This window comes from Orbicella faveolata, unplaced genomic scaffold (genome assembly GCF_042242905.1).
Source record: "Orbicella faveolata isolate gen_17 unplaced genomic scaffold, um_ofav_v1 contig_3, whole genome shotgun sequence".
Classification (NCBI taxonomy): domain Eukaryota; kingdom Metazoa; phylum Cnidaria; class Anthozoa; order Scleractinia; family Merulinidae; genus Orbicella; species Orbicella faveolata.
The window spans coordinates 19,074,130-19,098,983 of NW_028301558.1; the positions used below are offsets into that span (position 1 = coordinate 19,074,130).

A 24,854-nucleotide genomic window follows, 5' to 3' on the forward strand; every position below is an offset into this window, starting at 1 on the left:
GTTTGTTTGGTGCTTTCCGGTTTTGTTTGTTTGTTTGTTTGTTTCATTCAATATTGAGCAGAGTTCCATACCCTACAAACTGCATAAATTTGTTTCCCCTTCCACATGACAGTTTGACGTGCACGTGCGCAGGAGAGATTGAGATTAGCCCAGAGCAAAACAATTGACAAGGGAAGGGAGAGAAGGTGTTAGGGTTGTCATTTTTGCCCCCAGGTGACGCTGCATTTCTCCTATTAAGGGAGGAGGTTGTGGGGGGGGGGGGGGGGGGCGGAGATGGCTGTTGGTACAAGGTGGCGAAGCGCGTCCCCCACAAGTCCCACAACTTCAGCTGCAACTCATTATACCAAAAATGACAATTGGGAACAAGGCAGCAGCTCAGCGACAGCTCAGTTCCTGTATTTTTTTTAAAGTTCTTTAAATCTCGCTAGCTACAAAAAAAAAACCCTGTTTGATGGTTACGTGTTACTGGCTTCGACAAATTTGGGGATAATATGTTTAACCGTCCTATAGCCTTTATTTAGCTCTGGATTTGCCTTCTTTCAATAGACTTTTTGTCAACTCAAAGCCCTTATATAAAATTGCTTATGTTGAGAGTATCCGGCTTGTGTGGAGGCAATGCCGCATGAAAAAGGCGGGAAAATTTTCGCGCCAAATTGTCGAGCTGTCAGCGTCGCTTGAGATCATCGCGAGCCAAAAGCTGTGAGAACTGAGGAGCGATTTGTTTCTTCGTTCGAAAACAACTTTCGTTCGCTTGATTAATTAGTTTTTATCACTCCTTCCAAAAGTAATTCACAGTTAGGGCTAGCAATATAATTTTTCTGAGCGAATATTTTGACAAGGCTTGCTAGGGTCGAAGAAATGAGAAACCGAGACGGTATTTCTGGTCTGTTTTTCGGTTCCCTACCAAACCTCGAAGAACTTGTCGCTGCAAAAGCTACCATACAGACGAATAAGGACGATGAAATAAGCACTATTCAGCCCATGTGTTGCAGGTAATATTCTTCAATTTCTTCGATTTTATTTTGAAAGAGAACAGCACACTGGTAAACATATTGTAGACTTTAGAATCTTGTATGCTGAATATTCAACTTCATTTGCAGAGAATTAATTTTCACAGAACCCAAAATTCTTGTGTCTCCGTTTCTGGATGAAAGGAACCAGTTATTTCTCGTAACACCGGTATGTACGAAATATTTTAACTTGAGCAATATATTTAAAGCCGCAAATTTTATCGTCGTCAGAAAGTTATTTTAGCTTGTACTTGTGGATTTGACCAAATTCACGAGAGTAAATATCAAAATATAATTTCTCCTTACTGTGTAGATACATTGTCAAGCGGAAGGGTGATGAGAATTAGGAAATCATCAGCAAGGGCATGTCAATTAAGGTTACCTCCTACAAAAATTTTCCTACTTGCATGGAAAGAAAATATATTTAGCTATCAGTATTTAACACGATAATGATAAGTTACAGAAAATTTAAGCTTATACACTTGCAGTTTCAGAAACTGAAGGGAAGTTCATTTGATAATGCAGTTTTTTAAAACTGAAAAAATACAGGAACAGACAGTCAAACAAAACCCTTTTAAGGGTTTTGTTTGACTGACTGTTTCCTGTATAGTTTTCGTGTCTTCTGCAGAAGGTAACTTATGAGTCTTCACAATTTCAAGAGCTACTAGAAAGACTCAAGATACAGGTAAATGAACTCTTAGCTCCTTCATTTTTACTTTAATAAACGCATGCATTTTCCACTACTTTTAAAATTCCCGACTCTAGACGAGTGAGTAGAATTGCATCTTCAAAGTGCGGCTAACTAAAAATGCAAAAGGATGTTCCAATTTATGGGGGAACGTAAAAGAATTTTTTGAGGAGGGCTTGGTGGTCAGAAAGCTACCCAAGAATTTATGATTTGACCCCTAGCTACACTCGAAAAGAAATCCTAACTGTCATGTTTCATGGTATGTAATATTTTACTAGGTAATTGTATCAAAACATAGAAAGACTGAAATTTACCCTACTAAGACAAGTCGAATCCATGCCCGTTTTCGATGCCTATGTATCGCTCTACCATTGATCTATGAGGTGGCAAGAGTTGTTGTAAGTAATTAAATGTTTACTTGTACATGATTCCATAATCAGTCCAGTTAAATTTTTCCACGACATCCTTAACAAAGTCTTATCATGGCCCACTATCTTGCATCAAAGTTAAATTAAACAACCGTGTTGCTTTTATAACAAGACAGCAGCACTGCCTGTCAGTTTGCAAGTGAGCCAGGTTAATTTATGATGGCATTGCTGTCCAGTGGCAGTCCGAGGTCTCTTCAAATGTTAGTTCTCTTTATTTTCCGTTTGTGACCAGAGTCACGAACAGTCAGAAAAAAACACTCTCTAGTTCCAAAGAGGCAGAAAAGTATTGATCATTCAACAGACCTTACAGTTTCCGCAGCAGAAATCCACCCGTTTCTTTTATGTAGCAACTAATCCCCCAGGGGGGGGGGGGGGAACTTCCTTATAAGAAGGACAGGGATGTTCGTCTTACCTTTTAGGGGTTAAAAAAGCCGTTTTGGTACCTCTCAGGGTCTTCAGCCTCAAAAGGTTCACAGGATCGAAGATAACGTGTTGGTTTAGAATTGGTACCTCATAGGAGTGAAAAAAAGTTCAAGCCACGCCCACAAAGCTGGATCTCGTTTACCTGTTAGAGGTTCTTTTCAAAATTTCCGACGAGCACCCCCGTCCTCTTTGTATGGGACTCTCCCCGGGGTAATCCTCAGTCTTTAAACAAGCTTGGCTTCTTTGCAACTTTCATTTCTACGCTTGAGACGTTATAGTTTCAAGTGATGTATAACAGATGTGCTTCTCTTATATTAACAGAGCACGGAGCAAGTGGGTCTAACAAAGAGCCTGTTCCAGTTTTGCTTCTCTTTCACGATGAAACAGAAACTTGCACCTCTGTGGAACAAGGCGGGCGAGTTTCTTGTACAAGGTATTGTAAATGTCCATTTAAAAATTGGGGTTATGAGAGAAACAAGGCCTCTATTTATCATGCGTCATCTCTATAAAAAGAATTACAAAGTGTGTGTAGAGAGGTTTGCAGGAATATGTGCACGAAGGTTAGCATAGTTGATGCGACAAGATCACATCTTTTTCAAAGCCGTTTATTATCATCTCTACGGCCGTCGTTGAGCAGTTTGTTTTATGCAAGTTACGCTATGACCACCTTTCTAAGGTGTCAATAAAGGTTTCGTTCTGTTTAGTTTTGCTGAGTGGTACAACTGAAATATCCTCTAAAGAACCCTCGCTTGTAAGCTAAAAAGATCATAAAATAATAGAAACAGTACAGTTCTGGTTCTTTCCCTGTGTGTTCTGAACCATTCATTAGCATATCAATATGTTAAACCCAGTTTTACTTAATTCTACCTGTAGGTCGTGAATTCATGCTGGAAAATTCGAAGCTAAATGCAATCAGTAAGTATTACCAAGACGGTAAATGTTGAATTTCTTGGGTTTTTTTTACTGATTTTCCTGCTGTATTTTTGCCAGTTACAGCTATCAGTTACACTACTCGTTACTGGAAATTGCTTCTCGTTATTGTATGTATTGCACTGATTTCAAGCTATGCTTTAATCATCACCAAAAGTTTCGAACTAGCAAGCCTATTAAGTCGGACCAGGGACTTGCTCTCCTCCGCAGAGATTTTTGGCATTGGCGCACATATAGCTGCGTGTGGGAAGATTGGGGAGTGGAAAATATAAGACGCGCGGTAGACTCAATTTTCAGCCTGTTTTCACAGCTAGGTGGTCCGGCCCAAGCTCTGTTGGCTGAATCAATGGCTTTTAACAAGATTAGGACCTATAACGCGTAATATACGAGTTACGTTAACTTGAAATTTTTCGATTACTTAAAAGTTCTTTTAAGTGCTATTCAACACATTTCCCTGTACAAGTATTATTATCTCCTGTACGGAAAATAATGTCAAGAGCAAGGTGTTTCCTTCGTGAGTCTCCTTGAATCGTTAATACTTTTGTACTACGTTAGATCGCAAGTAACACTCCACTACAAGTCTACAGTAATGTTTTAATAAAAAAATTCTTGTAAGTGGTCATACGCATCACATCACTACGGCTTATTACAAATTAATTGACTGATATATGCATCAGATCATCGATTCTGTGTTTGAAAACTAATTGCAGCTTTGGAAGTCACTATAACTGACAAGATATGCATTGGATTGCGAGCTTGTTCCTTGAAGTCGATCCCTTGCAAGGTAAGATTTCGGATACTATCCTGTAACCAAATCAGTTAAGAAATTAAAATACTCCATGCAGACGAGGTTAAAGTCGATCAAAAGTAGAGAATTTGTAAAAAGGGTGCATGGTTGCTAGCGTAAACATGTCTTACCGGTGATTGCTGTCAACCTATTTGCTTTTTAAATTTGTTTAGCCATCTTATTAGACTTTTAGAGTAAACAGACTGGTTTTTCAACCCATCACTAGTTGCCCTTTTTCTCGTGCATGCCACCAGTTGCATGGTTTTGTTTCCAGTTTTCGTTGGTTTGTTGCGTTGATTGTACTTGGTTAAGTCTTGTTTCTATGTTCAGTATACCTTAAGGTGATTCCCTAGTAAAAGAACCCGCCATAGATTTCCGATGAAACTTGGTATGCTGTTGTTACAGGACAAGGAGATATTAAAAACGTAGTAAAAAGAGGGGATCACCATGCTTGTTTTCACGCCACATTGCTGACAAATAAGGTTATTTAGGTGACTTTTGGTAATCTCCGTGCGCAACAAATGCGCTCGATTAGTTTTCAATGCAGCGTATTATATCGCATAGAGTTTGACTTTGTTTGATTGTTTATTCATCTACGTTCTAGAAAAACTGTCTTCAAATACCCTGCATTTTTTTTATCCTTTACAGGAAACATAATTTGGACATGCGCTATTGGGCCCTTTATATCTCCCCCTGAAGTATTTATTTCATTTGCCAAAAAAGTAGCCACAGATTTCTGCTAATTTTTTTGTCAGTTATTGAGGATATTGTTCTCATTGAAATAATGAAATAAAAATGGGGGTCACCGCGCTCGTTTAAGAGAAAAGGAGCATTTATTTCGCTATCGAGCTTAGTTTGAGGGAAATCTCTTACATTTTGTACGCGCAAGCGCTCACGTGCGCGCGCTAATGACGCGGAAATCGTGCGCAGTAGGGATGCGCAATGCAATACCAAGGAATCACCTTAAGAGGCACAGGGCTGAAAACAAAAACATATTCTTTGGATTTCAGCCGGAGCATTTCACTGCGTCAACAAGAGCACTGGACGAATTTAAAAGCAACAGCGATGCTCTGATAAGTGATGCCGCTATTGTTGACGATTTGTGTTATGTGTTGCCGAGGTAAGTAATCTTTTTGGTACCTAAGATTCTTTTAAACCAAGAGATCGTACAGGACTTCATTACAACATTACTGTTTCAAATTTTTCAGCTTGAAAAAGGGAAGAATATTTAGCATAACCCACCAACTACCAGAAGGCTGTCCGTTCGCAAGTTACGAAGAACTAAGAAAACACTGGAAACTAATGGTACGTAGGGCAAGAATTTTTAAGACATGATGGGACAAAAAAATGTAAGGAAGGCTGATTTTTTTCAGTTCTCGTCTAAAATTTATTACATAAATGGGATGAGCATTGAAATGTACAGTGGAACCCCATTCATATGGACACCAAAGGGACATGATAAAGTGTCCGCATTATCCAGTTGTGCCCGTATTAAGCGGGTTAATTTAAGGGAAAATATATGAGCTTTTTAGTTGTCGGACAAGGAAAAGTGTCCGTTATAAGCGGGTGTCCATAGAGCGGGGCTTCACTATATCTAATTTATCTCATGCCGTGAATTCGACGGGGAACTCATTGGAAAATTGAAGTTGTGACGGGTACAAGAAAACATTGCTCCACACAACTAGCGTAACCACGTTATGCAACAAATCTAGATACAATACCTATGTTTTGCATGTAATCAAAAAATGACGCAATATCGACATCAGTATTGCCACCTGGCAGTTAGACTTAGTCTGACTTTTAGAAACTTGTCCAGCAGCGAAATCCGAGTTCAGAAAGAGAAAAAATGTCATCAAAAACTAAGTGTGAAGAACGCGGAGAGAGGAGCGCTATCTCGATCTTCGCACGGGGCTACCTGCAACCGCGAAGGATTAGCTCGAGAAAGTCTTCCTAACTGTGAATGTAATACTTTCACGCTTTTACTTCACTTTGCCCCCACAGTACGGATACAGACTACCATCTGAAGAAAAGGTTTTCTACAACGTGCATTTCTACTACATTAAGGGAAAAATATTTACGTATCCTTTAGTCCGGCCAAGTATAGCTAAGTATTTACACAGCGTAAAAGAGTACTTAGATATATAATTACGCTGCGTCTAATTCTTCATCACCGTTCCTCTTTCATCTCGCATTCAACGAGTGAAAATTCCGGCTCACAATAAAACGCCTTAATCTTATCTTTTTTTACCCAGTAATAACTTACTCTTGGTCTCTGGATACAGAAACCGTGTACTCAATAACTATTTACTGCAAATACTCTTTTGCCAGGGAGTACATGAAGACCAAAATCATGATCAAAATCTTAACAAAAACCATCCAGATACCCCGCAAGCTGTATTCGTAGCAGCCAGGTTCTGGTGTCTTCTCGCTGTGATCATCAACTAATTTTCAGTTCGTTTCTTAGAGACCTATCGTGTCGCATGCCAGCTGTATGCGGGACACCCCTGGCTTTCACCTCTTCTCCACTCTACCCAACAAGCAGGCTTCAACAGGCTACCCATGCAAACCACAGTAACTTAACCAGGACTGCGCCTCCTCAATTCAGCCACTGTAGACCCTTTGCCATTCAGCGTTCGCAGGACACTACAAGACAGAGAGAAATTTCTCCTTCAGCGTCCCAGCTGATATTGTCTCAAGCATCTTCTCAAATACAATCCCCAAGAGTGGATAGCAATGCTGTTAATCAACCAAGTACTACACCCATTGCTACACCGTTATTTCCCCGATCATCAACACCTTTTGTGCCTCGTTTCACCAGCAACCGCGTTTTTCGCTCCGATGGCCCTGAGCGAACAGTATCTGGCAACATATTTAGCTCTTCTGTCTCTGACGCGCAAATTATACCCATGCTCCCGAGGAAACGAGAGCAGAGTCATGTCAGACAACCAGTAACAGATAAAAACAGCGGACAAACGGTAACTCTCACAAGAGGAGTTGCACCAAAAGTGACAACGTCTGTCTCAACAGAGCCTAGGGTTCGTAACACTGTACACTCACAAAAAGCTTCATCTCCAGTTTTGACCCTAAACTCATCCCAAACGGTAGATCGGGAAAAGATGGAAACTGCATTTGAAAGGAACAATGTGCGGCTTGGCCATACCCTACCTGAAAAACGAAGCTGCCAAACACAAGAAAGCAATACGATGGGACGAGGAATAAATAGAGAAACAACACAAAACATGAGGGAAATTCCTTTATTAACCTTAAGTCAGGGGCAAAAGGCTCCTACGAGAGTTTTCAGTGAACCATCATATAGCAAGCATGACATAACTTCAGCGCGGAGCCCTAGTTCGTCGACGCAAGTGTCAAAGTGTTTACCCCAGACAAGGCCTGGACTTATAATAAGACGGAAAGCGCCTATCATTCACAATCCTTCAGCTTCGTTAGCAGGCAACGCAACTCATGGGCTTCTGGGAGACACTGCCAGTCCAAATGTTGAGCAACGGGGTCAGCAGGAGGAAAATCATTCATTGCTGAACGGTACCCTTACGAACAGACTTCCCATGCCATTAGCAAGTTCTACGGAGCACGTCCGAGGGTTGAACATCCCCAACCAGTTGTTTGAGCCTTTTGATTCAACTACTTTGATTCAATCAAGGCCTGACTTAGCAAGAAAGAGACAGGTACGTTGTTATATACGTATTTGCTCTGTTTTTAATCCTTTAACATCTAATTTATCCTTAGAATATCGGCATATTACTGTCAAGAAGACACGAAACAGAAAGCTAGCAATAGTGGTTTGGTGGTAATCACTTAATCCTGTTCTTGTCGCTTGGGACATAAGGCCATAGGTTTGTCATCTCCAAATTCTCAGAGCTATAATTTAAAAACAATTCTTAGCAAGGGCTCTCAGAAAGCGTAATCGTAAGATGACAGCCTTGCGCCGTGGACTAGCATCCCTCCCAAGGGGAAGTAGCAATACTCTCAGTTAGCTACTTCATGCTGATAATCGTTTTATATTGTTCTTATTGTAGATCAATGGCTTCCCAAACGATGACACACCTCCAAAAAAACCCAGATCAAAGCCTAAGCTTCAAGAGAACGTTGATGTAAGAGAGTTGGCCACACAGGATCAGGTAAATCAGTATTCATTGCCTTTTTCTAGATCTGCTAAATTAAATTGTTGACTTGTACGACTGTGAGTTGCGCGGTGGGCTCCGGATCGAGCGAACCTGTTTCCAGCCCTCACGGGCAGCCCTAGGGTCAGTGTGTTGTTGTGTCATTGGTCAAGACAGCGCAGGGTCTTAGTGTTGTTATGTTCTTGGTCAAGACAGGGCGGGGTCATAGTGTTGTTGTATTCTTGGTCAAGGCATTTGTAAGTTAGCCTGCAGAACAGGCGGATTAGTAGGGCAGAAAGCGAAACGCGATACACGAGCGCGGAGCGCGACCACTTGCGCGAAGTCACAGTGCCTTAATAACGTAGACTTTATATCTACTTCAGCTCAGCAAGGTAAACAGCGTAACGTTAGCTGACTGGCTCAAGAAGAGAGGTGTCGCTGTGAAAACTAAAGACAAGAAAGCAGAGCTGGCCAGTAAAGTCAGGCAGTATCTTGCACTCATCCAACATGAACAATAATCATTACCAAGATGCTATCATTATCCATCAGCTGGGAAAAAAGTAAGTCATCCACGATATTCCTCTCGGGATAGAAATCCGTGTGATCTGTCCAGACGCATGAAAGCTCCTACGACAATGTTTGGAATTGAAAACTCTTCGCGTATATGTACATACCCACAGGGGCTTACAGTAAAAAACAAACACTTAATTAATCCTTAATAAAGCCATGTACAAAACGTTATACTAAAATTGTGCATTGCCTGCATTCTGCCCTCTGGATTGATCTACGACGAAGTGCAAGACAAATGTCGCAACCCACAAGATTTACACCTCCATGTTTCATTATTAGCAATTTTAAAACTTATTCTAACTTGACTTCAACCATAGGTGCAATAAAACAGAAGAAATTGTATCCAGGTTAGGAGGTGATTAAAAATTTCTTTCGTTGTATTTCCTTTAGCTTAAGAGCCTAGTTTGAATTGTAACACATCGAACTTGGCTTAAATGGAAAAGTTGTCTTCCTAGTTTGAAATCAGCTAGACTGCTGACAATCAGTTTTCCTCTCGAAATTCAGTAGGGGTTTTGAGGCGAGACGTTTTGGCTAAAGGGGAATTGGACGAGACATAGGCGCGGCACGCACGAGAAGAAAAACGGTTTTTTCTCGTCTCGCCTTCTTCCGTTATCGGCCTTGTTGTCCCGCCTTCTTCCCTACTCGGCCACCGCCATAGCGCCTTTTTGCCTTCGCGATGACTGCATACTCATCCTAGTGACCCTTGGAGAAAAATCCGGCTGCCAGCAGACTAGAAATCAGCAGGTTTTACTAGACACGGTCGGGGGATAAGTACCAGTTGATGACGACATAAACTGAGCCCACGCTTCAGTTTGGTCAGTCCTCGAAGTTGCTAGGCAACATTGCGTCATGCTGTCATGACAGGTTTTGAAGTACTCATCAGTATTCGTGCTAGTTTGTGACTGGATACTAAGAATCGGAAATATTTCGGGTGCTGCAACGAAGCTGGATTTACCGAAAACGAAACTTTTTCCCCCGACTGTAGAACCGTTAGAGTTTTTTTTTTTTTTTTTTTTTTTTTTTTTTTTTTTTATTATTATTATTACTATTATTATTATTTAAAGTAACACGTCTTAACAAATTACACGTATCACAAATTACAAAAAATTACAATAACAAAGTACTCTGGCATGGCTACTCCGATACTACAATGTACATTACTTATTTACATCAGGTGTTACTTACATTAGGAAAACGAATAACATAAAATAATTAATTCTGACAGCACACATTAGCTACAATTAAATTAAACAGGATAAAAAAAGCAAGAAACAGAAATAAAAAGAGAAAGAAAAAAAAAACAATAAAAGGAAAGGAAAACTTAAAACCGAGAACTTAGAACCGTTAGAGTTATGAGTACACAGTTCAATGCAGGATGCAGGATATCGACCTTTTGATGTCTTTTTATTGATATGCCTTTTTACAGACTAAAGGTCTATATATTTGTTGTGTTCTTCCATTTCCGAGACACTTGCATTTACATACACGAAACGTGATGAAGCTTCGGCATCACAATTCACTTATTCACAATTGAAAGCATTTTACTGACGATCTTCAAGAGACATGCAGGAGTTACTGTGTTAGCTATTTTTATATTTACATGACTCATTCAATCTTTAATAACACTGAACTGAAGTAAACTGAAGATAACATCTACAATAAAGAGATAATCCTTCAAAGCAGCTTTGGACATCCTTGAGTCTCCGATGTTAATATTTTCCCTCTTACTTCTATTGTAATTAACAAAAAATCGCCGCTAGTCCTCGCAAATGTCGCATAGGCGTTAGGCTGCTTCCACAGCACTTCGATAGCACCACCAAAAAGACTAGTTGGAGTGTGTGTATATAATGCTTTCTATGTTTTGTCTTGTTCAGCTAACTGCACTGAGGCGGGGTGCTAACCATTTAACAAGAAATTCCGAGGATTTGGGTTGGAAAGCAAATGGGGCCGTAATTTTTCGGAAATTCTAGACTACCTCCAGAGGATCGCCTCTTCTTTCGTTCGGAATGGAACGGTGGAAATTTCATCACCATTTGCTGAATTCCCCAGTTTCCAGTCTCTCGTCGACGGAACATAATAACGACAAAACGAATTACAAATGGTAAGCGCAGCCTCGGTCTGTTAGTTTGCTGAATTATAAAAATTCCTTATCATTATTCAACGGTTATCTCAAAAAGTTAACTGCGATAAAAGGTAAGCACCCTGTTTTTAAACGAAGTTTTACTAAAAACAAATTATTTTCGCGCGCTCATTAACAGAGACAACTTTTATGCTAGCCACAACTTGGTTACGTTTCCACAGGCTACCCATGAAAAGTTACCTCGTTTCTTACAATCTTCAAGATGGTTGCCATTTAAACTAGAAGGGAGAGGTCAGCCTCGTACCCTGTTGCTATTCACGTGTCGTTTAGGGGGAGAGAAAACAGTTGGATACTAGGGTGGATTAAGGCGCACGGGGTGTCATGAGAAGGGTCGAAGGAAAAGTAGCTCATTTTACCCGCCTCTTTCCATAACGTCCCGCGCGTTCCACTCGATCCAGACCGCTTTCTCTTTAAAACAATCCAATTTTTAAAAAAAATTGAATAGCTTCTGGGTACAAGTCTGGGGAAAAGCCCTCTCCCCTACTGAAACGGCAACCACCTTGCAGATTACCGAAAGGGTAATAAAGAAGTTAGCGCAAATGGCGAACTCACGGCAGGACTATATGCGAGGAGCTTAATTAATAGATCTTTTACAGTATCTCTGTAAGTAAATCTGGTCATTTGTGTGGAGACATTACCAAATGATCATAATTTCATAAAATTTACAGAATTCATGGAATGTTGAGGTGAGTGTGACTACCACTTAGGTGAAAATAAGAAGCTATTACTAAGCAATAATATTGAGTACTTTAACGCAAATACGGAGTAAAGCATTCAAACAATGTAACAGTTTGGTAATTGTTAAGTTTTTCCATCCTAGTTATACTGTTTTAAAGAAAATTGGTAGAACCCAACTATTGTAGGGCTGTCAAAGTGTAATTATGCAATCAGAAGAAAGCAAAAAGATCATGACCAGAGCAGTCCGCCAGTGGAGCGAAATCGTATTTTTTATGGTATGAAAACCGAGTCATAAGAACGGTTCAAATATTGACTGCTAAAAAGGCTGTCCAACGGCAAGGTATAAAATTTACCGTGTCATAATTACAAAGCCGCAGTTTGAGTCAAAAGCCAATATAATCGAAATATAAGTCGGTTGCAACGGATGTGAGTGACAGCTGATTGTGCAAGACCCACGAGTGTCTCTTGAATTATATTTTTACTCTCCACCAGGCACGTGCTCAGTAACATTATGAAATACATCTATGTTTAGTCTCTTTAACTTCAAACCCTGAATGAAATCATGTTGAGATGAGGAGAACTTGATTTGACGCTATTATTATCTTGCTCGTAACAAGTTGAACTTCAAAATTGATTCGTAAAATCGCGAATGTTTGGTTATAAGTGATCTATGAAGCCAAAACAATAAGGTGGTCTACGAAAACAACTCTTTCAGCCCTTAAATTTGCGCTGAAACCAGAACTTCCCTTTCTAGACGTTTCGTTCGCAACACTACTGAAACACGAATAGCAATTTAAAGTTCACAGTTGAAATGTATTTTCGACAAAGCGCACACGACCGGATAGGAGCCGACGTCTTTGCCCTTCAGTGTCCATTACAGAGTGGCCAAATATCCACCATGTGGTGGAAACGCGGGTACAACATCTTTTTTACAACGTGTTGTTCCATGCGATATTGTTCTACCGCTTTAAGAGCCTCCTAAGCGGAAAATGTGTCGATGGAGTGGTCAAACCCGCGCTTCCTGTGAATTACCAACCCCATCGCATTCACTGCTTTCCTTCTTTCCAATGAGCGGGTTGTGATTTAAGATATCATATCTATGATAAATTACGAACATCAATTTTCAGGGCAGTAGAGAAGAACAATACATTCTGCGCATTTCTAGAACGCTTTATGCTAAGTGACTTGGAATGTATATAAGCATGGAATTTTCAAAATTTAAGCCATTAGCCCAAGTAGTTTGTACAAAATACGAGTTCTAATCGAATAATCTCTTGATTGGAAGCTGAAGATTAAACCCAGTGGTGTTTGCCACGAATGTTCAAAGTGTTGACGAAAAAAACCCTTGACTTTCGCTGAATCCCTCACGACAGGCGCCGTTGGTTTTTCGGGTCATTAGTTAACAAAAGGGGCCCCTTTCACAAAAAAAAAATAATAAATCGAAAAAGCACTTAAAGTGTAACATCAAAACAAGCTCCTTAACAGACAATCGCATGTTAATGTAATGAATAGAACTTTATGGACTAATTTTACTTTATCTCGAGAAAGGTCCCCAGAATTTAACTCTTTTATTCAATATCGTTACATTCTCAAGAGGACAGACGGGAGAATAAAGAATCTTGAATCTCTTGAATAAGTGATGTACCGACAAATTGTCTCGACACAAATGCAGAGTAATATGTGGCAATCAGAACGACAAAATTGATGTTTTGGTTGGGTAGTAAATGCATGGTTTACGAACCATGCGCTTTGAGTCAAAGTTTGAAAACTGAAAGATAATTATATCAATTTCCAGTGGCAAACAAGTGGATAGAAACGTTAAAAATAGATTTTCCTTAATACCACGGGTCTATTAAGCTAACCTCAAGCAGTTTTAAGTGTCCACAAAGACTTGCTGTCTATCGATGGTAAATTAATTAGCTCTGTACGTAACCATGATGTTGTTCTTTTTGTTCTTAACAAGAACCCTTAGGGCAAGTATTCCTTCTCGAAACACTTCACAGGAAGCCGGTTCCTCTGCGTAATAACATCCTCTTGAAATTCACCCAAGCGACCCAAATGTTCCAAAAGCCATAACAATAAGTGCTTTGTCATGGGCTTCAACAACGCAAATCAATACCTTTGCTCCATAAAATGACCGATGTTCTCAGATTCTGCGGCCAATTTAACAAACGAAACACCCGTGTAAACGAGAACAATAAACAAGCAATAGGGATACATACGACGGGCAGTCGAGCGAGAAGAGCAAAACATGAACGGAGAAAAATGACCAGTTTCTTAGTTGCTTGAACAAATTGTCGGCGCTCAAGTATCTGAATGAAGTACGAACTCCTCCTAGTCAGTCTGAGGAAAATGAAAAGCTTTGCCAGAAACCCCTTTAGCTCCAGTTTCAGTGGCTGGAAAGATTTCCAATGTTAAACAAATTTGATCTGCACTCTTGTTTTCTGTAAGCATAACCCTGCAAAAAAATTCCTGTAGCAAATTACTTTAAGGCCACTAACTGAAAACGATAGCTGATTTCGCAAGCTAAAGCTTCAAGATGTCTCTTTCCCAAGGTGGTCGATCTGCCGTTCATAAGCTTGTCAGATTTACTTCCCACTTTTACTTCGTCTCCAGTATTTGCGCGGTCAATTTTCGTCTTTTGCTCTCTCTCTCACCCTAAAAGATTGGGCTAAATTTTTTGGACAATTATTTTACTTGGCATTTGAAATGTACTTTAGCTGATTCTGGGCAGAAGATGGCTAAGTCTGCTCGTCCTTTGTAGGTCGCCGATTTCAGTAACTGGCGCGAATTCGACGATTGTCAGCCAAGGAACTTTTACACACGGAATTGTCGGCTGTGGATAAACTCCAGAAAATGTTAGGTTCCATCATGCAGAGTACAAAATGTAGTTTGCATTTCAAGAAGTATAGTGTTACTTTGTTTCTCTTTATTTTACAATATTAAGCAAACATTAACACGACTTAAAGTCCTTAATAAGATGAAATAAACCGATGGCTGTACATGAAATCTTTTTAACTCGACTTATCCAATGCAACAAAATGGTTCCTCGAGTAAGTTTATGAAGTTTACGAAGTTCAGTAAAATTGTGTTGCATACTTTATGATGTTATGAACTTTTCAAGAGCATCCTTAATAAACCTTAACTTTATGTCTCCAATTTGTGACATGGCATCCCCAAAATGCTCACAAAACCTCTTGATATGCATGGTAGAATCTCACGGACAATGACCTCGATCACATCAAAAACATGCAAAGAAAATCAGTATCCTTTCGGTAGCTTTAGGGACTTTATAGAATGAGCAGTTGCAGATGTATACAATTGCTCGTACCTCAGAAAGAATGGTACTTTATTCAAGATAAAGCCAAAATGTTATTTCTCGCGTACCAACAAAATGCGCTTATTTCTAATAAATCAAAAAACTCAAAACTAACTTAAAGTTGTAATGGCCGTACTTTGAGCACGTAAGTCCAGCTGTGGTTAATGTTTTACACTCTCCAACTTTTCCACTCAGTTTTTAGTAACAGCACGTACATTCATGAAATTCACCCGTGTGATCTATTGCGTGCCGTAAACGTCTCACGGCGGTAGCTCCACGCGGGAAGCTCGTACAGACGGCGCGTAATGGCGGCACGCCTCTTATGGCGGACTTCTTGAGGAAGCAATTTTGTTGGAAGGCAATTTCGTTCAGTCATAAAAAGACACCGTATAGTCCTGAGGAGTTTGTTATTAAGCACACGAACCTTTTTATTATCATTATTACTACTATTATCATTATGATTGTATCTGAGTTGTTTCGTTTCGTTGTTCTCTCTTCGCTCTATATAGCGCATGTGTTCTTTTGTTCCTTAGTGAAAGACCGTGAATTAAATCATTTGGCTAAATAACAGAGGGTCGAACAAAGGATCGCTTGCACACTTACAAAAGACCACATTGTAAAAATCCCTGTTACTACTGCTTTCTTTAAACACCGACACGATTTTCATTTTCCAGTGACAAAGAAACATCTAAATGACGTTTTCATTATCCATTGTTAACTAAAATATAAGCACATTTCTCACACATTTGGGAAATAAAAAGCCATATTGAGATGAATAAACTTTATACTTCAAAAAAAAAAAACGTACATTGGATTAACAGTGTTGTAGTCACAGCACATCCTCGTTGTTCGATCGCAAATCGTTTACTTCATTCTTTCAGCCTATCCATCGACAGCCTCGCTAGTTGGAGAGTGGAGGAACAAACATTAATTCAAGTCTACCTAGGTTTTATACGGCGTCCTTGATTTTCGAATGTTTCCCTTCTCCTCTAACCTTCTCACAAATCGATACTCGCTTAAAAGCTCGTGTATTCGCCAAAACGTTTGTTCTAATTAACTCGGTTATATCGGCAAAATAGTAGAGTGAATATGTAACACACGCTGCTTGACACTTGGTGAGCAAACACAACATACAGTGCCAAGCTCTTCTCACTTCATGCGTTTATTGCAAGATTAAATAGTGACAGCATCAGGGCACTTTATCACTCTGTTTTGACAAGCAGTCACTGTGCCCAGTCCTAGGCACCCTCTGAATAAGCGTAGCCGTGTGGAAACTCTCCTTACGAACCCGACCATCGAGATTACGAACGGTTCATTTAATCCCAAAGAACTCTGAATTCATATAGTCTATACGGCTTCTATAACACAAACACGTCCCTTTGGTTTGCCACTTAGGCGTCCATTTTAAAGAACTCCCATTTCATACCTTTCAATTTTTTGGCCAAAACGCCGGTTAATGAAATTAAGAATTCAAGGAAACCGATGTTCGCTCGTGTGACGCGCACTTTCGCGCGAAAGGGAGAGTAAATTTCTCACTTTGTTGTAAGCTTTATTCTCAAAGAGATACTGCAGCGAGGAATGATGTTTTCCGTGACTTCATGCCTCCCACTTCGTGCCTCATTACGCTACTAAGTGTTAAAGTGACACAACAGCGTGAAACAAAGGAAGTTATGTTTTTACTGCACGTTGCGCGGGTTATAATGTTTAAACAAGCCGTATGTGATACCTTGTTCTGACAGCTGTACATTGAGCTGTCTAACTTCCCGGTGTGTCTGGACTACCTGTTGCGTTTAAATTAGAATTAAATCACAACATTAAACGCTCCCCCCCCCCAAGGTGACCGTCAATTGTCAAAGATCATGTTTCACAGTAGGCACGCGATTTTTTCCACGCAGAAGTCACGTTTATGTCGAATGAAAACCAAAACCGGAACTTATAAACACCCATTCGAAGGAACTTCCTTGTTTTCGCACAAGGCAGGCTTTGAAATTAACTGGTATTGAAAGCGGAGACACTTTCACGCGTCCCTCTTTTGTTTGCGCGCGCGAACAGTTTCATTTCAACTACAAACAGAGCGCATCAACCCAGTTAGCTTTAAACCAAATTGCTTCTGTGGAGCTTAAATAAGAAGTCGTCGAGTGCCCTCAGCTTACTATAGCGTGTCTCTCTCGCGCGGACGTCACGTAAAATGAAAGCATTATTCACTACTTTGTGCGTATCGTTTGTTCACAATATTTCGAGCGCAATGTCGCTGGTTAAGTTGAAAATAGTAATCTTTCATTCAAGACCATCCAAGATTTGTCTTACTTGAGTTTCTGTATGTTCGTTCCCTCTCAATCTCGAAGAATGGCTAATTAAGACCAGTGCATAATGGTCAAAATTTTATAAAAACAATTCCAATGAACTTTCACTGACAGAATCTAAATAGCTCTTTTACACAGTTATAAAAACAGTTCAAAACAATAGAAGAAATTCACAACTGAAAAAGGACGAAGAATTGAAGATAAATCAAGCCCAGCTCGTATATTAAGCTTTTTCTTTTCAGAGGCGAGAGGAAATAAAAAGTTTGAATGAACAACAGCTGGCACACCTTGTTGTAACTGTTACAAGAGGTTACAAACTCTCGTAGTATAGCTGAATTACTAAGAAGTGATATTGCGCGATGGTCTTCGAAGCCAGTTAAGTCACATCATGTAAGAGAGATTCTTTATATCAAGGAAAATCGTCACGTGATATGATAGATCACTGGCTAGAGAAACAGTAAAGAGATAACCAGCCATAACTGAACAAGGACAGCTAGAAACGGGGATAATTAAAATCGATTGCAAACCTCCAAATACTATTATTTTCCAACAAACTGACAAATTACAGATTATGTTGCATTTCGCACCTTTTTTCCTAATTATATAGCTTATATACAGTCAACTGATTTTTTTAAGACTTTTAGTGTCCCTAAAGCTTTAATAGACTTAAGGTTGCCACTGATCAAAGCTGAAAAGATGATAGGAGTTTAACACCGGAGACTAGAATTAAGGCCCCATACGGTGTTATTTACAAACAAGACCGCTGTTTATCAGACACTTAACGAAATTGCAACACCGCGGGGAATCAGGAACACGACCGTAATATCCTTTGTGCAAATCTGTTACTTAGTTTAGCACATTTTTTACCCAAAGAATCACATGGCATCCATGAACAAATATCAGGCTACAATGTTGAGTAACTTGACTTCTTTCAGTGTTAGGTCACTAACTCAACGCTAGAATTAATATCAGTAAAGTTTACCAATATTCCTCTTACTTGAACAAAAAAAAAACTATTTCTTCGTCGTTTTCGAAGAACGAAAATACTTGCGCGGATCCCTTGAACCTTTATCAACTTTTTAGCCCTTCCATCAGATATCAGGACCTCCCGCCGAAAGATGTTGACGATTATTTTAAAATCCTGATCATGATGTGATCGCAACGACGAAAACGCCACGTGCTCGCACAACACGCGACTATTCGATAGGTGTCGTAACAGACACCTGCCTATTATCACAACAAATGAATTGAAATGGGTTTTTGATCTTCTGCTCGACAACCTCAAAATCGTCCGTTTGTTTGCTTGACAATAATTAATATAATGAGGGTAATTTTGTTCCACGTGGGGATTCTCTTTCCACGGAGCTCGAGATAAAGTGATAATTATTGGACAATGTGGTTAAGTAAACAGAATCTTTAACGTGGTAGTTGTATTAGAAAAGTTACGGTTACAAAACAAACTGGTTGTGACAACAACATCACCGCCAAAAGACGCTAAAAAAAACCACACAAGTGATTTATACAATAGCTATTTTGAACAACTTAACTTTTACTGTGTACTTAGAACAGAAAGCTGAAGACAATACAAAACAAAAGCACCAGGAATTTCTTTGCGCTGTATGCTCTGATGATTGTATTTTGCAGAACAGTTACAAAGAATTGGCAAAATGAGGCGGAGTGACAAACACATTGAGAAGTCCGCCTTCAACCTGTTACAATTCCAACTTTTCAATGACATCTTTCCTGAAAAACGTGGATAAAAAACATCTACCATTCCTCTAAGCTAGCAATTTCATAGCATTTAACATTTATCGTTGTAGCCGAGTGCCTTCTTCCATTTTGACTTTTAAACTGGCGCTGGGTGTATAGACTCAATCACAAAAGTGTGTAAACAATTTATTTACGTGTTCTGAAAGCTGAAAATTAAAAAAGGGTTTCTAAACTTGTATAATAATAATAATATTTACCACAGGAAACTCTCTCACCTACCGGTGATATAAAGAGAGGTCCTGTTCTAAATATTATCATTTGTCACGTAAATATAGGAATAAAACATAAAATAATGCAGAAGGAACAAGAAATTACATAACTGAGAATGATTCCAAAAATTCACATTTAATATCGGATATGGTACACGAGTTTCTTAAATCTCTATGATCATAGTTTTAAATTCCGTAATTCAATCGTTACTTTAAGAGGACAGACATGACTGCTCCTCCTCCCAATCTCCAAGCAAAAGGAGCAGAAGGTGAAGCTCATTGAAAACCAAATAACAGCCAACTGTTTTACAATGTGCTGCGAGTTACTAAATCAACTGTAGAGTAGCTATTTAACGAAGTGTGAAAACTAAACACGATCATGATTTATTTCATCCAAAATCTTTTAATTTCAAGTTCTATAAGTTTTCATAGCGGATTCCATCGTAAAAACGAACGAGGCCAAACTCTGCAAGTTGATGTCATTCAATTATCACAGACAACGTTTTCTGTGATTGATTCGACAAAAGTCGATTCTGAATATTTTATTTTTAATTTTTTTTTTTCTGGAGGGGAGACTCGTTCATTTACAGTTCTTCATAATTAAAAGATACCGTGATTTTAGAGATAGTTTATTTACATGGCGTCGTATCCAAGCTCGTGCCAAAAGAATCTGCATTTGTACGAGCGGCGAAGCATAGAAAAATGGTACCTCTTGAATGTTTACTCGCATCAGAACAATACTCGCTGAGAAAGAATCTGCACATCTCCCCCATATATGCAGCAAAGACCGCTAAGCGATTTACGCAGTGGAGAAACCAGTCGGATGAACTAAAATATAGGCAAGCTTGTACTCGATTCATAAAGAAGCAATACAGAACTCAGGATAGCTGATACTGAACAGTAATATTGTCTTCAATTGAAGAAGCCTTCGCAGCTTTCAGTAAGCTGTGTCACACAAACTATACATAGGCGCGTTGGCTTACATTAAGCACGCACTCACGGCCAGTAAACGGATTCAAATTTTAATTCCGGCCTTGATTGCCAGCTGAGAGATAACAGAACAACAGTGCAAAATTCTAGAACCTTACGGTAAAGCCTAAAATAGAAAACAAACCCATTTAGTGTGTATAAACGTATACAGCTCAGCGTTCTGAAATATATATCTCGTATTAAACACGCTTCATCTGCTACACCTGAACGCCAACACACAGCATAAACTACCGGCCATCTTTACCACCTGACATAGCTTGCCTACGATCGATACGAAAAAAAACAAACTAAAATACAAAATAAATGAAAGGATATGCTCTGGACTTGTTTACAAAAATAACTTCCTAGAAACAATCCAAACAGCACAGCTGCAATTACCTGGTGTGGGATAAATTTATCCGCTTCAGCCTCGATGAAGGAGCCAAAGATTGTCCTCAAGTTTCAGTCGCTTTGTTTTTAAATTCTAACACTGCTTTAAACTGTCTTACGTAACATCGACAAGAATCTAAAAGAACCCAATTACCAAGAAATGTATAATACTAATATATAAGACTTGCTCTACTATGTGGAAGACCTAAATTTACATCCATGCATATCTGAGAGTAAGATTTGCGCCAAGCGCATCAACAACCCTAGCCTGCAGTACAGGCGGATTAGCGGGCTCTAGTGCGATACACGAGCGCGCACGAAGCGCGAGCAACCATTCTCTCTTGAATTCTTTTTACGTCTCAGAATTGTCATGCACGCTGTCCTTTTCTAAATCCTTGGTTGACAAATGAACCAATTCTCTCGTTCCTTATTCTTTCCAGTCGAATCAGTCATGTTTTGCGACAAAGGGAAGTTACTGAAGAAAATACGAAATCGTATTCTACGCGGACAGAAATAACAAATAACAACAAAGCAATCAATAATTTATTTAATATAACAAATTTTCTGTGCGCTTCAAAATATCTTGTACATAATGGCGTTAATTTTGGAAGCACTCTTTTGCTTATACACTCTTTTCCTCTGTGCAGATATAGACTGAGCGTTGTTCGGAGAAAAAACGAGGGACTGTTTCACTTTCAGTTCCTTTGTGCTCCGAAAATCAACACGATCGAAAACAAACAGTTCAACTGAATGAAATCCAGCGAATTTCAAACTGAAAAGCAAATGTACAAAATCTTTGGCGCGCATAAAACTCAGAAAACAAAGGGTAGTAATTCAGGCTGCGGATAAACCAAGTTCCCTTCAAATGCTGAGTACGAAATTTATTTCCCACCGTGAAAATAACCTTTAAGTAAAATGGCGCCGCATACAGTTCTAATTCTTGTGCAATGCATGTACAAGTTACAAATTTATTTTTAGTTATTTTGTACTCAGTGTCTTATTTTGTACTCTAATCCTTTCAATTTAACTGCCTTAGTGGTACCAGTTAATTTGAATTTTGACTTGTTTCGATTCCATAAGTGAATTTGTGGTAGGAAGATGACATACGTCACAACGAACAACATGGTTTTCACTTTCTGTTTTCTCTCAGCACACTGGTTATTTCATACGCCATGAGTGAAATTAGTTTATCGACAACAAAATTTTTAACTACCGTCCTAGACTGATTACCGTAGTTTATACCTAAATGTATATATCAATAAGAAAGATATTTTAATTGGCAGATAGCAGTTTAGCCATTCAGTAATTTGCTTGAAATGACTATCTTATGGCCCAAAGAGAATATAAGAATGGCGCGAGATTTTTTAAAAAACCAAAATTCCTGTAAATGTTTGTTCAAAATGAATATTATACGGTCAGTATTATGCACACTCTGTTTCTGATGCAAATTTTTTGGGATTATTTTCCATCGGAAAACTTAAATGAACCCTAAACACTGTGGAAATTTAACAGGCTGAAAGCAGGAAAATTACTGACTCATTGTTTACTTTGATAATTTTTCCTCCCCTGAAAAAAGCCATGGAATCTATTCAAAAGTTTATTTTCTATATCTTTTCAGAGTTACAAAGCTCTTCGTCTCTTCGAAACGGGCTTAATCTTTGCACCGGAGATTTCGTGGACAAGACAAAACTGGTAGCTATTGAAATGGCGTGCAATTCTCTTTGTTTCACATTTTCTTCTGCCGTTTCGTGTGAGTTTTTGTTTGGTCGCAATTTCCTCGTCGCCACTGTTGGATATAGTAAAAAGAGAACTTGATCAGTTTTGAAGCAAAAAAGACGGAAATTGGCTGTTTTAACTTTTACAAATGACACACGCGTAAAGAAAGCTGTTAGCACGCACTGAATCCCTGGAAAATCACAGCTGGAAACGTAAAATAAAAAAAAATTTAAAAAATGAAGACTATTTTGAAGAAGTTTATCTTCTCAGATATAATTTTCATTTTCAAAATCGCTACTTTCAGCCGGCTATTGACAAAACTTACAAAAAGAAGCAATTTATCGGGGTTTTATTTGCCATAAACGTTGTTGAAAACGAGCGGAAACAACACATTGACATTTCTCGAATAAAACTATTTTTGCCTAAGAACAGTTGGTTGTGTTTCCACGAACAAGAGCTGTAAAACACCTTATTCCGAGAGTTCTTTACATTATATGTAAATAATTTCCGATTTGAATAGATCTTAAGAAAAAGCGTAAACCGGAATCCAATTTCGCTTTATGGTGATTCTCGTGCATGATAAGTCAAGAATGTTTCGTCGACCGCCACACTAAGAAAAATCTCACAAGGACAAGTTTCGGTTTCAATTTTCTTTTCTCCGCTCCAGGCAAAAACAGCGATATATAGTAGTCTGTGTGTTTCTTCCTCTTTCGTCTAAAACTAAAAACAAAAGTGGTAATCACCGGCTTAATAGCTACCGCACACAAAGTGCCTCTTGAAATAGACCACAGATATAATGGACGAACTCAAATTGACACGCGTTGTTAAGGTAATAAAGCTTTTCCGCGAGGGAAATCCAACACACGAAAAGAACTCATCTAAATTAAGTCTGATTTTTTGGCGACCATACCTCTAAAGCAACCTTCCACCGAATCCTAAGAAAGTAAATGAAACATAGCTGCTTGATTTTCTCATGCTAAGTTCGTTGCATTCACTCAATCTGTCTTTACAATGTACCTTCAAAACCGTTCAAAAAAAGGTTTTCTGTCTATTCCTCTTCTCACTTAGAGTTTGAAGGTAGAGTTCCAGCATTTTATTGGGGAACTGACTGAAAAATATACCCACAAATACATAAATCTGTAAATTATTAGTCCAAACGCTGTATCGTTAATTACTCCTTAAAGTGCATGGCAATCATGTAAGCAGTTTTCTTTTTCTCATGAATAAGAGCCTCCATTGTCTTTTTGTGTTTATTCTCACTTTAAAGGTTGTTTTAATCAAACAACGCATTTGAACTCTTCGCCGAGCCAAAGTACTTTTATAGCCAGCGCGTTCTTTTTCGCTGCACGAATATTTCGTTGCTTTCGTCAGTTTGAACACTGTTCGATTTCTCGGCAGTTGGAAAATTGATTCTGGTACCAAAAACTGCTCAAAATCACACAAGAAGGAGACGCAATTGCCACTCAGAATAAAAATGAGAGACAATTCAGTTTTTTGTTTCAAAATTTCTGTGCTTCAGTTTTTTCTGAAAAAAGATCAAAGTAACTACAAATAGTTTTCCGAACTCCATTATATTTTCTAAGCCATTATGTTAAACTCTTTTAAACCCCAGTAGTAATATTTTAGGACGACTTTTAGAGCTTTCTACATTCAGCCCACTAATGAGAAAAAGAGAGCTTAAATTTTTAACCTTTGAATTCGCCGCCAGCAAAATTTGTCAGAGGAAAAAGTGTATTTCTTTTCGTCACAAAGAACCTATGAAAATTCTGAACTCATAGCCGCTGGGAAAAACAGAATAAACGCGCAAATGTTTGGATACTATAATTGACAGTTTAATTTACCTGTCCACTGCCCAAACAGCGGAAAACATTTTGACTAAGCTGTACTTTTTCCTACGACACTTGAAGTACTTGAAATCAGAAACAAATCCGACAGACCAATTGCCGACTGAAAAAGTAATTTACTAGTGAAATTTCGTGTGCGCGGCAAAGCCAAGACTAAATGGTTTAGCATGACATGGAAAAATATTTCTCAACCAGGCTGGGTTTACCTCTAAAAACAACATCAGCTTAAAACCAGGAAATAAAATAAACAGGATACAAATTAACAGTTTTGTGATTGTACGGCAATGGATATCTAAAACCGATAAAACAAATATTAACCACAGCTCACTAAGTGGAAGGCGGAGAGAGCACACAGCTAGTAATTAAAATCCAACCCCAAGAGTCATAACAATCCGCAAGTGCTTTCCCTTTTTTTCGAAGCTCAAGGCCCTTAAACCATAACAACACCGAAGAGCGGGTCAGCTGAATAATTTAAGGAAGAAACTTTTTTTGGCTCTAGGCGGTTCGGCTTGAAGTTATAATCACACTAATACATGGAGAGCAAAATTCCGAATAGCGGCCG

At 39.0% G+C, this 24,854-nt stretch overlaps 1 protein-coding gene across 1 annotated transcript; it reads left to right on the plus strand.

Moving 5' to 3' along the window:
- The first annotated feature begins 700 nt into the window (after window positions 1-700).
- On the plus strand, window positions 701-10,149 carry LOC110069124 (uncharacterized). Its single transcript, XM_089298115.1, has 12 exons — window positions 701-992; window positions 1,101-1,179; window positions 1,639-1,695; window positions 2,871-2,982; window positions 3,423-3,464; window positions 4,190-4,263; window positions 5,277-5,386; window positions 5,475-5,571; window positions 6,268-6,344; window positions 6,647-7,949; window positions 8,301-8,402; window positions 8,768-10,149. The coding sequence occupies exons 1-12, from the start codon at window positions 859-861 to the stop codon at window positions 8,900-8,902; spliced, it is 2,322 nt and encodes a 773-aa protein (XP_089154241.1). The 5' UTR covers window positions 701-858; the 3' UTR covers window positions 8,903-10,149.
- Window positions 10,150-24,854: the final 14,705 nt, after the last annotated feature.

What these genes read in the sequence shown, in the direction of transcription:
- LOC110069124 (XM_089298115.1), top strand. Translation starts at nt 859, where the DNA reads ATGAGAAACCGAGACGGTATTTCTGGTCTGTTTTTCGGTTCCCTACCA. An exon ending in AGTTATTTCTCGTAACACCG is followed by an intron (nt 1,180 to 1,638) that starts GTATGTACGAAA and finishes TGTCTTCTGCAG; the next exon opens with AAGGTAACTTATGAGTCTTC. An exon ending in GAAAACACTGGAAACTAATG is followed by an intron (nt 5,572 to 6,267) that starts GTACGTAGGGCA and finishes TTGCCCCCACAG; the next exon opens with TACGGATACAGACTACCATC.